Source organism: Boleophthalmus pectinirostris, unplaced genomic scaffold (assembly GCF_026225935.1).
Source record: "Boleophthalmus pectinirostris isolate CB_2022bp ecotype Guang Dong unplaced genomic scaffold, ASM2622593v1 HiC_scaffold_1, whole genome shotgun sequence".
In the NCBI taxonomy this organism is placed as follows: Eukaryota; Metazoa; Chordata; class Actinopteri; order Gobiiformes; family Gobiidae; genus Boleophthalmus; species Boleophthalmus pectinirostris.
The window spans coordinates 39,927,362-39,938,985 of NW_026570970.1; the positions used below are offsets into that span (position 1 = coordinate 39,927,362).

Genomic DNA, 11,624 nt, shown 5'->3' on the forward strand with positions numbered 1-11,624 from the left:
ATCCTAAGTTAATGATTAAAAAAACATCGCACAGAGATAGAATTCTAATCATTGTACTGACGCTCCGCCCCCTTGGCGGCGCAGGGTGACGCGCTCTCCGGACTCCGCCGTGTCTCGCGCGTCCCTCACTGTCCGGACATGGATCCGTGTCCCTGGGATCCGCGAGACCCGGGACATTCATCCACATCAGCGGAACCGTTACCGGGAAAGTCCACGGACACGCGAGCACCGGGAACGCGCTTTCAGAGGAGAAGAACGCACGTGGGGCTGGACTTTTACGGTTTAGAAGTAAGTCACACACACGCACGCACACACACGCACACGCACACACACGCTCTCACACACACAAACAAATACACACACATGCACATACACACACACACACACAACCATGCACACACTCTCACACACGCACACATTCACACACACACACTCCTCTGATGTGTGGAATTTCTTAGATCTGAAGAAACATTAAGTACGTCATCAGCTGCACCACGTTTCTTTTGTCATTTCTTTTGTCGTTTCTTTTGTCTTACTTTGTGTGTGTTTTCCTCACTGTGCCAGGATGGATATAAATTATAGTTTTACACCAAACAAGAAGCAAATTGTAAAGAAAAGTTGAAAAATATGTACACTGATCACACTGGGGAGAATTTAATAATAATAATAATAATAATAATAATAATAATAATAAAATGGTTAGTCCAGCCTACCTATTTTACTAAAAGTGAGCGGTGCACTTGTGGAGGGATTCATGCTGGTCTCACACTCACAGCTGTTTGGCTCTTGTCTATTTGTGATCGAGTAAATCCTCTGGACTTGAGCGCGCCAAGTCTGTTTTTCAGTCTGCAGAAAAACACAATGCAGCTGAACACACAGGGCTGGACCTCATAGTCATAGGCCTACTACTTTGTATTTATACTGAGTATTTATATTTTGAAGTAACAGTACATCTCCTCACCCCATTTGCGTTTGTGTTTCAGGAGTGTGGTCCATGGAGTGTCCCTTTCTTTGGGACAGAGTGTGAAGCCACAGAGGAAGGTAGAGTAGTGTGCAAAAAGGCAGAGGGGCAAAAAGCAGAGGGCACAGGGGTACGGGGGTACAGGGGTACGGGGGTACAGGGGTACAGGGTACAGGGGTACGGGGGTACAGGGGTACGGGGGTACAGGGGTACGGGGGTACAGGGGTACGGGGGTACGGGGGTACAGGGGTACGGGGGTGGGGTACAGGGGTACGGGGGTACAGGGGTACAGGGTACGGGGGTACGGGGGTACGGGGGTACAGGGGTACGGGGGTACAGGGGTACGGGGGTATGGGGTACAGGGGTACGGGGGTACAGGAGCACCGGGGCAGGGGACAGAGAGCAGAGATGCAGAGAGGACAGAGGGACACAGAGCAGAGACATGGAGCAGTGAGTGCACCCTAAAAGAAAAACAGTAGAAAAGAATAAACAGATAACTATTAAGAATTATACATTTCTGATTCAATCATAAAATACCTAAAAACTAAAGCCATAGCTAGGCTGTGTTTCTCTGCGTTGTTCTGCCCTGATGTTCTGCCCTGATGTTCTGCCTGTTCTGTGCCCTCAGCCTGACCCTCCCTTCTCGAGGCATGGGCGACTGGAGCTTCCTGGGCCGACTGCTGGAGAATGCCCAGGAGCACTCCACGGTGGTGGGGAAAGTGTGGCTCACCGTGCTCTTCATCTTCAGGATCCTGGTGCTGGGGGCGGCAGCGGAGGACGTGTGGGGCGATGAGCAGTCTGACTTCACCTGTAACACTCAGCAGCCCGGCTGTGAGAATGTGTGCTACGACCAGGCCTTCCCCATCTCACACCTACGCTTCTGGGTGCTGCAGATTGTCTTCGTATCCACGCCCACTCTCATCTACCTGGGCCACGTGCTGCACCTGGTCCGGCTGGAGGAGAAGCGACGGGGGGAGAACCTGCACACGGCCGACAGGTGCACAGAGGAGGCAGAAGGGCTGTTCACCAATCACGAAGAGGCGGGAGGCAGAAAGAACAATCCACCAATCAGGGACGAGCGTGGCAAGATCCGCCTACGGGGGGCGCTACTGCGCACCTACGTGTTCAACATCATCTTTAAGGCAGCGTTTGAGGTGGGCTTCCTTTTGGGACAGTACTTCCTGTATGGCTTTAGGCTAAAGCCTCTGTACAAGTGTGCCCGCTGGCCCTGCCCCAACACAGTGGACTGCTTTATCTCCAGGCCCACGGAGAAGACCATCTTCATCCTCTTCATGCTGGTGGTGGCCTGTGTGTCTCTGCTGCTCAACCTGCTGGAGATCTATCACCTGGGCTGGAAGAAGCTAAAGCAGGGGGTGACCAGTGCCTTGGCTCCAGATCAGGAGTCCTCACAGACCCACAGTGACAGGGTAGAGGTCTCCAGAACTCCCCCTCAAAGTCTGAACTTTCCCCCCAACTACACAGCGATCACAGCTAACAGCACGGGCTTCCTGTCTCCTCTGGTGGGGCAGCCGCCCCCATCCACACACTTCTACATCAGCAACAACAACAACCACACTCTGGCCACTCGGCAGAACTGGGCCAACTTGGCCACGGAGCAGCAGACCAAGGACCTGCAGAGCCACTGGCCCCCCTCCTCATGCAGTGTGGGGGTCCCTCCTCCAGGGGGCGCAGTAAGGCCGGAGGACAGCCCAAAGAGCACAGACCCGCGCCGCCTGAGTCGGGCCAGCAGGGGCAGCAGTGGGAGAGCGCGCCCGGATGACCTGTCTGTCTGAATGCGCCATCCTGCAGGATGAGGCAGGCTCAACACAGTGGGGACAAACTGGGACTGTCCATTGTCCTGGCCCTGGGACTGCCTCTGCCTTGCCTCTGCACTGCCTGTCTGGGTCCTCAGTGCACTTTAACAGGAGGACTGGTCAGGTAAGGTCACCAGATCTGTGCTAGAGCAGTCTGAGGGGAGGAAGAGCCAAAAGTGTCCTGCAGCATCACAGCAGTGTCTAAGAGGCGCCAGGTGAACACAACAGGAAAAGCGTGTTGGCCTGCTGTTTCAGATGGTGTTGAAATAGTTCATTTCCTCAAAGTGTTTCTTCTGGAGGAAGGTTTTGGAGTGTTTCCTCTGAAGGTATTCTGTTACATTCTGCCACATATGATGTAAAAACCTGTAGGATCTCAACTGTCTCCTTATCCGGCCTCTTGCACAGTCTCCATGGATACAGAAAAAGCAAACAGCTCATTTCACATATTCCAGCTTGTGTCCTTTGAACTGCTCTTCTTAATTGGTTAAAATCCTATGATGTGATGTTGAAAACTGAACTCAAAAAACAAAACGTTTCAAAAACTGCTCAGTGTGTGAGGCTGGTAGCCACAAAAGCAGCCAACTATTCCGTTGCCATGGGAATGAGGGGTTACACAGATATAAGGCCATATGAGAATTTCATGGGCACATTTTTATGTAACGCTTTTCCAACTCCAAGGCACTCAAAGTGCTTTAAAAGGAACCACTCACCCATTCACCAGTGTACGCAGACACTGGGGGCGAGGTGTTATAAGTGGCTTGCTCAAGGACACATCAACCATCAACCGCATTCATCTGTGGGAGGTGGAATCACATCATCAACCTGTGGGTCAGTGGGTTTGACCTCTCAGAAAGTACTACCACTTAATGTTGGAAATCACATTCTACTGTCTAAATAAAGAGGTTTTTTTTATTATCATTGTGGCATCAGAATTGGTATTAAGTATGGAGTCCATACCTTATTATTGAAATCGAGTTTGAAATGTTTGTATTTTGACAATACACATGATCATTCACACATGATCATTCACATATGAGGGTTCATAGTGGGAACAGTCCCTGGCCCCTCAGGCTCAGTTATATTTAGATGTGGCTCAGTGTGGAATGCCTCAGGCCTGTGTGGATGTCAGCTCAGTGTTAACTGTAAGGAGGGCTCCACACCAACATGTTACAGAAGGACCAAAGCAGAAGCCTCATATAGCTCCGCCCTCTCACCTGTCTGTTGTAGCTCCTCCCTCTTACCTGCAGCTCCGCCCTCTCCCCTGTAGCTCCGCCCTCTCCCCTGCAGCTCTACCCTCTCCCCTGTAGCTCCACCCTCTCCTCTGTCTGTTGTAGCTGATTAATTCAGTTCACCCATATCATGTTTCATTAGTAGATTAGAACATCATTTCAGGATAAAAAAAATCACATGTTTTGTTTGGACACAACCCAAATAATGTCCAGTAGTATTTCTATGCCACATTTAGGAGACTTAGATGTGTATTTTAACATGGAGCACGTATGCTTGTGTAGCAGACTGGAGCAGTCGTACTGTCTGCGAGGCTCTCAGTGGACAGAGGTGACAGTGAGCTGTGGACAGGCAGCAGCTCTTCAGATACGAGCAAGCACCGTGTCCAGAATAAGCTCTGGGTCAAGTTTGTGTCTGTGTCAGTGGCTTCACATCAGCCCCTCTGGGTCCAAATCATAGACTGTATGGACATATCTAACCACAATGTTTATATTCATTATGACCATGTCAAAGTAGCAGCCAACACAACAATACATCAATAATACATGTGTCTCAGTCACCACACTCTTTACAATTTTCTTGGACTTATCAAGTCATATCTTAGATAAGACATGTCAAACTCAGGCCTGTGATATAATTATATTTGGCCCGCGAGATCATATCAAATATGTATTAGAGCTGCCCGCCGGCTACAGATAGACTATAGAGATATTATTTATTTAAAATGTTGTTATTATTTTATATTATGCTTGTTCGTGATTCAGTGTTTAAGCAAAACTCTTATTAAACATTTATTCATTTAATTTATTTATTTAATAAATTAATTAATTTAATGTATTACTTTAATATGAAAAGGTTTAACATTACATATCTCGAAAGAAGAGAAAAAATGAATATGTTGCAGAAAATTTTCAATAAATATTTAGTTTGGCCAACGACTTAGTCACAGTTTTTAATTTTGGTCTCTGTGAATTTGAGTTTGACATCCCTGCCTTAGATTCCAGTTTAAGGTCTTTCTGTGAATGATTCCAAAAGCATGGAGCTGTAGGAAAAGGCACATTGTCCCAGCTCAGAGGAACAGTGAAGAGTGAGGAGGAGTGAGGCCGTTGAGCTGATATTAAGGAGATTATTGTAGTACCCCTGGAGGCTCCAGTGTGGTTTTGTAAATAATGAGAACTAGTACTGTTTTTTATGAATTATCAGTGATGTGCAGCCATAAACAGATTTGGCGGAGTGTGGAGTTTGTGCGGAGTGAAGAGAAGCTGCGTATACAAGATCATTAATTAGTAATCCCTTCCTTTATTTAGTTACTCTCTATGGAGTAACTTTTTACATTTGGTACATTTTGGTGTTAAACTCCAGATAAGGTTAACCCTTTCATACATGAATTATATTAGGTTACTTCAGGATTTTTTCCCAAGTGTTTTATTACTCTTTGGGCATGAAAAGAATATATTCACTTAAATTTTTTTTCAAACATGCATTCTTCAAGGAGTTGGTGATGTATCCTCTAGGGTGGACAATGCGCATTTGAACAATGAACGAAATATGTATTTGAGAAAATTATTATTGAAAAGAAATATGGTAAATACTATAAAACATGTTTTTTTTGCTATTTAACATTGTGTTCATATATTTTGAACATATTCCAGAAACTTTAAATGTATTACCAAAACATTTAATCAGAGAAAAATGACGTTCTTTGAAGCACTGATAGTACAGTCTAAATAACTCCAACCATAACAATCAACATGCCTATCACTACTTATCAGCCTATAACTATGGCAAACATTCTTTTAAATGTACATAGTGGGAGGCATGTTCATTGTTATGGGTGGACTTAATTAGACTGTACTAAAACATTGCTGCAGATAGCGTATTAAAAAAAGTATAGCAATACTATAAATAGTAGTCTAAATATAGCTAGCAATGTCCAACTGAGTTGTTACATGATTAATCACAATTTCCTCAAATGACAAAATCAATACTTGGACATTTTAACAATTATATTGCTCCTTAGTTCTTGCTTGGTGTCCTCACACACATATATATATATATATATATATATATATATATATATATATATATATATATATATATATATATATATATATATATAAAAATGTGTTTCTCACCTTCCACGGTGGTAGGTCTCTCTCACCCTCATTGAGCTCGGGTCCTCTACCAGAGGCCTGGGAGCTTGAGAGTTCTGCGCAGTATCTTTGCTGTTCCCAGTACTGCACTTTTCTGGACTGAGATGTCCGTTGTTTTTTCCCGGTATCTGTTGTAGCCACTCTTCCAGTTTGGGGGTTACAGCCCCGAGTGCTCCGATCACCACAGGCACCACTGATGCCTTTACTTTCCAGGCTCTCTCCAGCTCTTCCTTGAGCCCCTGGTATTTCTCTAGCTTCTCGTGTTCCTTTTTCCTGATATTACCATCGCTTGGTATTGCGATGTCAACCACCACGGCTCTGCTCTGTTTCTTATCCACCACCACTATGTCTGGTTGGTTCGCCATCACCATTCTGTCAGTCTGTATCTGGAAGTCCCACAGGATCTTGGCTCGGTCATTCTCCACAACCTTTGGAGGTTTCCCACCTTGATCCTGGGGTCTCCAGCCCGTACTCTGCATATACATATATATATATATATATATATATATATATATATATATATATATATATATATATATATATATATATATATATATATATATATATATATATATATATATATATATATATATATATATATATATATATATATTTTTTTTTTTTTTTTTACCTGCATGGGTCTCCTAGAATAGAAGGAATGGACAGACATCCCTCACCTGTAAGGCACATCTGCTCGGCCATCTTGTTTTAGATATTTTTTTTTTTTCACTTGCAAAGTGGTGTCTGATCTGCAACGATGACATTCAGACTCATTTATATAGGAGAAAACAACAATTGAATAGCTGTCCACTGTAGTGACCACTATTTAAATACGGCACGAGACCAACAGTAGTCAAGAACCGTGTGGGAAAGAAGAAAAGAAGTTTGAAAAGTACATTCAAGAGGACGTGAAACTGTCAGGAGGTAAACGGGTGGGGTCCGCACACAAGATCCCCTCAAGGGACCTCTCCCCCGGGTGTCCCGGCCCCCCGAGCACACTTCCCCCAAGGCCGTGCGCTGCGACCGGCTCTGGGTCAGACAGGAGGAAAGACTCGAAAGACAAAGTAACTACACTGTGTACAAGTACAAGTACTGAAAGAAAATCAATGTTTGTATCTAAAATAGAAACCCACTTTTACTCGAGTAATGAAATGTAGTACTTTGACCACCTGTGCCCACAGGGAGATTTAAATCATTGTAATAAAGTGTGAACTGAACTTTGAGAAGAAACCTTAGGCATGTCTTCAAGCCAGTATGTTTACACGAACTGTGATCAAATCAAAATCTGTATCTGGTTCCAAGAAAATCACCCTTGAATGTTGTTTTCCAGGTGGACCTCATATCCTAATAATATTTGGACCACCAAATAAAACATGATACTACTACACAACTACTACACAACAACTTCTACAGCACAATGTGACAAACTACTGGACAAACACAGCACAGACTGTAGACACTCAAAACACAGTCCATTTTCAAATAAAATTTGAGTAATTAGTGAAAAAAGCCACAGTATGAACTTCTTTGGCCAAAAAATAGCCTAAAATAAACGTTTGTTTATTTCATTTTTTATTTTATTTTATTGCACTGAAAAACAGATAAAAACATCATGCATCTTTACTGTGAGCAGGTTTGGATCTCCACAAACTCTTATTTGGCCTGGACCTGCTTGTTTCTGTAGAAATGTTGCTCCTTTGGCTATAATCTTCCACGGAATGGCACAAAATCCATCTCTCTCCATGGAGAATGTTCTGAAGTATGGCTTTAACTTTCTAGTTTCATGGAATCATGCAGGTGACATGCCACCTCCAAAGTGACATGCATTGCATTTAAGTTGCAACATGTTGCCAGAGGAGATGGCATGTTGTAACCTACTGTAGTTTTTCAGGAGCTGTATTTTACTTGAGTGTTTTGGTGTTGAGTATTACAAATTAGAGTTAGTAAAAATTTATCCACATGTATTAATTTATTTAATTGTATAGAATGAAAAAAATAGCTGAAATAAACTGGTAAAACGGAACCTTTTCTGAATGGTTGAATGGTTTGACAAGAAACAGATGATATGGTACTGAAAGTGGACAGAGCATGCATGGTATCAGTTTGTGAACACGCCCTCTTCCATCTGCACTAACAACCAAGAGGACTACTGCCTCCATCAAGACAGCCTATCCATACAGTAGCTCAGGCAAATAAGGCTACTACTTAAAAAGTATGTCACATTCTGGGTGTGGCACATGTATGATTACATGTGGCCTAAAAAGAAAGTTCAAACCACACTTCAGCGCATTCATTCACAAGTTTTTCAGTGCAAAACAACAACAAAAAACAAGCTTTTATTTTAGTCTATTTCTGTCTGAAGTGTCTCCAGTGCTCCTCTCCCTCTACACCACACATCAGAGCTGCTGGACCTCCTGTCCACTCCCCCTGAGCTGAGCAGCACTGTTACTGTCACTGTACTGCACCTACATCACCATTAGAGGTCCTTCCACAACCCTGCATATTTAATAGGAGTTCTTCTCTCATACAGGAAGTGCGCCACTGTGTTTTTAAACTCCGTACACCTTCACTGGAATCATTCAGCCCTAGATTTATCTGTACTGAACTAACGGTAAAACCTGAAAACTATTACTACATGACATCACAAGGTGGAACAGAGCATCTGGAGCTTTGGAGATGTAGACTAATAATAAAGGATTACTCAAACATGTGTGAATGAAGAAAAAAGAAACTCCAGGTCTGTTTGATGAGGGAGTATAAAGATCTCTGAAATGCACTTACAGAAAACAGTCAGTCTCAGAGCACACTTTTTTTTTCTTTCTTTCTTTCATTTATCATTTAGCCTCTATATTATGAAATGTACAAAGCTCTCTCTCTTTCTCTCTTTTTTTTTTAACAAACACACACACACACACACACACACACACAAAAATCTAAACAAATATTTGGAGACATCATGTCCTTTTTATAGCCCTTTAGGAGCAACATAAAAGCTAAATATGACTGTAGTTCAGATTTAATCAGATTTAAACAAGATAAGAGATGGATTTCTGTTTCGCCATTTACTTTTATGTAGGCGATGTGATATTTATCCATAATTATAATTATATTGCAAAGGCTCAATAGTTCATTTGGAAATTTGTTAGTATTTGCTCCAAATTTAATTGAGTAATTATATCCATCTTAATTTTCAACCAAGTCATTAGATTTTTCCACAAATGTTTTGTCACGCCACAGGAGAAAAAGTGCTGTTCGATTGTTTCCTCCTCTTGAGAGCAGGAAACACATAGCTCCACCTCAAAACCATCCATCCATTTTCGTCCGCTTATCCGGGGCCGGGTCGCGGGGGCAGCAGCCTAAGCAGGGACTCCCAGACTTCCTTCACCCCAGACACGTCCTCCAGCTCTTCCGGGGGGACCCCGAGGCGTTCCCAGGCCAGCCAAGAGACATAGTCCCTCCAGCGTGTCCTGGGTCTTCCCCGGGGCCTCCTCCCCGTGGGACATGCCCAGAACACCTCCTGAGGGAGGCGCCCAGGAGGCATCCGGAACAGATGCCCGAGCCACCTCAACTGGCTCCTCTTGATGTGGAAGAGCAGCGGCTCTACTCCGAGCTCCTCCCGTGTGACTGAGCTCCTCTTCTCTCAGGGAGCGCCCAGACACCCTGCAGAGGAAACTCATTTGTGCCACTTGTATCTGTGATCTCGTCCTTTCGGTCACTACATAGAGCTCATGACCAGAGGTGAGGGGAGGAACAGAGATTGACTACTCACCTTCTATGATATAAAATACTCCAAAAAGTACAGTTATCCAGTAAATCTGCTTAACTACAGTAATGTGAGTATTTGTAATGAATTACACCCCTGAGCACAATACAGTACAGTAAACCAAATCTATAGTCTGTGATCAGAAATAAAGAGCAGGAGGTCATAAAGACGGTTGGTCTGAACATCCGTGAACCTTAAGTGGAAATGTGTCAGCCCCATAAACTGTGGTCACATCACCACTGGAATGAAACTCCACAGTCAGTCCAGAGAACTGTAAGAGCTCAAAGAGTCAGTCAAGACCTGCAGTTACACAAAACGACCAGTAGATGTCAGTCTAAAACCACATATAAACTCAGGGGACGCAGGTAAAAGGAACCAAAAAAGTTTTGGTTTCAGTCATAAACAAAACAAAATAGAGCACACTGTTAACCCCCGACTGCAAATAAATAAATTATAACATACAATATACATACAATACAATACAATACTTGTAAGTTTAAAGGTACACTATACAACCTGCGTCTTGGGCTGGTGGCTTCATCTGCATTTGAGATTTGAGATTGAAAAATTGTAATGCCATACTGTGAAACACTGCAGGCAAAGTCATCTAAATCTAAATCAATCTAAATAAACCGGTGGCGAACCCTTCAGCATAATGCACCTGCAAGACTGAACATGCAGTGCTTTTATGTGTTATTTTTGGTCTACATTTTTTGTGTCTAGCTGCGGTGCGATTGACCTGCTTATAAAAAACAGAGGCCAGTGTTGTAGGCGTATGCGTCATTAGCCCAGTACTTTGCAAAAGACCATTAGCAGTTTGTGTAAATGTTGTTCACTGACAACATGGATCGACCAACTACCGTATAAGCCGCATACTAATAAGCCCTTATGAACCTGTATAAACCCGCACGTACACTCAATGTTTCTGACAGAGTCACTAGGGTCCTGTCAGCACAATGACACTGGACACCGACTCTTCACTCAGATGCCCCTGCTCCTGCCCCAGCTCCTACTCCTGCCCCAGCTCCTTCTCCTGCCCCAGCTCCTTCTCCTGCCCCAGCTCCTACTCCTGCTCCTGCCCCAGCTCCTTCTCCTGCCCCAGCTCCTACTCCTGCTCCTGCCCAGCTCCTTCTCCTGCCCAGCTCCTTCTCCTGCCCCAGCTCCTACTCCTGCTCCTGCCCAGCTCCTTCTCCTGCCCCAGCTCCTACTCCTGCTCCTGCCCCAGCTCCTTCTCCTGCTTCTGCTCCTGCCCCAGCTCCTACTCCTGCCCCAGCTCCTACTCCTTCTCCTGCCCCAGCTCCTACTCCTTCTCCTGCCCCAGCTCCTTCTCCTGCCCCTGCTTCTGCTCCTGCCCCAGCTCCTACTCCTGCCCCAGCTCCTACTCCTGCTCCTTCTCCTGCCCCAGCTCCTACTCCTGCCCCAGCTCCTTCTCCTGCCCCAGCTCCTACTCCTGCCCCAGCTCCTTCTCCTGCCCCTGCTTCTGCTCCTGCCCCAGCTCCTGCCCCCTGCTCCTACTCCTGCCCCTGCTCCTGCCCTGCTCCTGCCCCTATTCCTGCTCCTGCCCCAGCTCCTGCCCCTACTCCTGCCCCAGCTCCTTCCCCTGCCCCTGCTCCTGCTGCCCTGCCCCTGCCCCTGCTCCTGCTCCTGCGCTCAGCGCTCTAGCAGCGCGTACGGCCGCGCTATCCCAGAATGCAGTGCGGGTGGCG

General features: G+C 45.1%; 1 protein-coding gene across 1 annotated transcript; it reads left to right on the top strand.

The window, feature by feature from the left end:
- The first annotated feature begins 250 nt into the window (after window positions 1–250).
- On the top strand, window positions 251–2,754 carry gja3 (gap junction protein, alpha 3). Its single transcript, XM_020926911.2, has 3 exons — window positions 251–288; window positions 984–1,041; window positions 1,590–2,754. Exon 3 carries the CDS (start codon window positions 1,612–1,614, stop codon window positions 2,752–2,754), a length of 1,143 nt encoding a protein of 380 aa, XP_020782570.2. The 5' UTR covers window positions 251–288; window positions 984–1,041; window positions 1,590–1,611.
- Window positions 2,755–11,624: the final 8,870 nt, after the last annotated feature.

Coding starts and splice junctions, on each gene's coding strand:
- gja3 (XM_020926911.2), top strand. CDS start 1,612: ATGGGCGACTGGAGCTTCCTGGGCCGACTGCTGGAGAATGCCCAGGAG.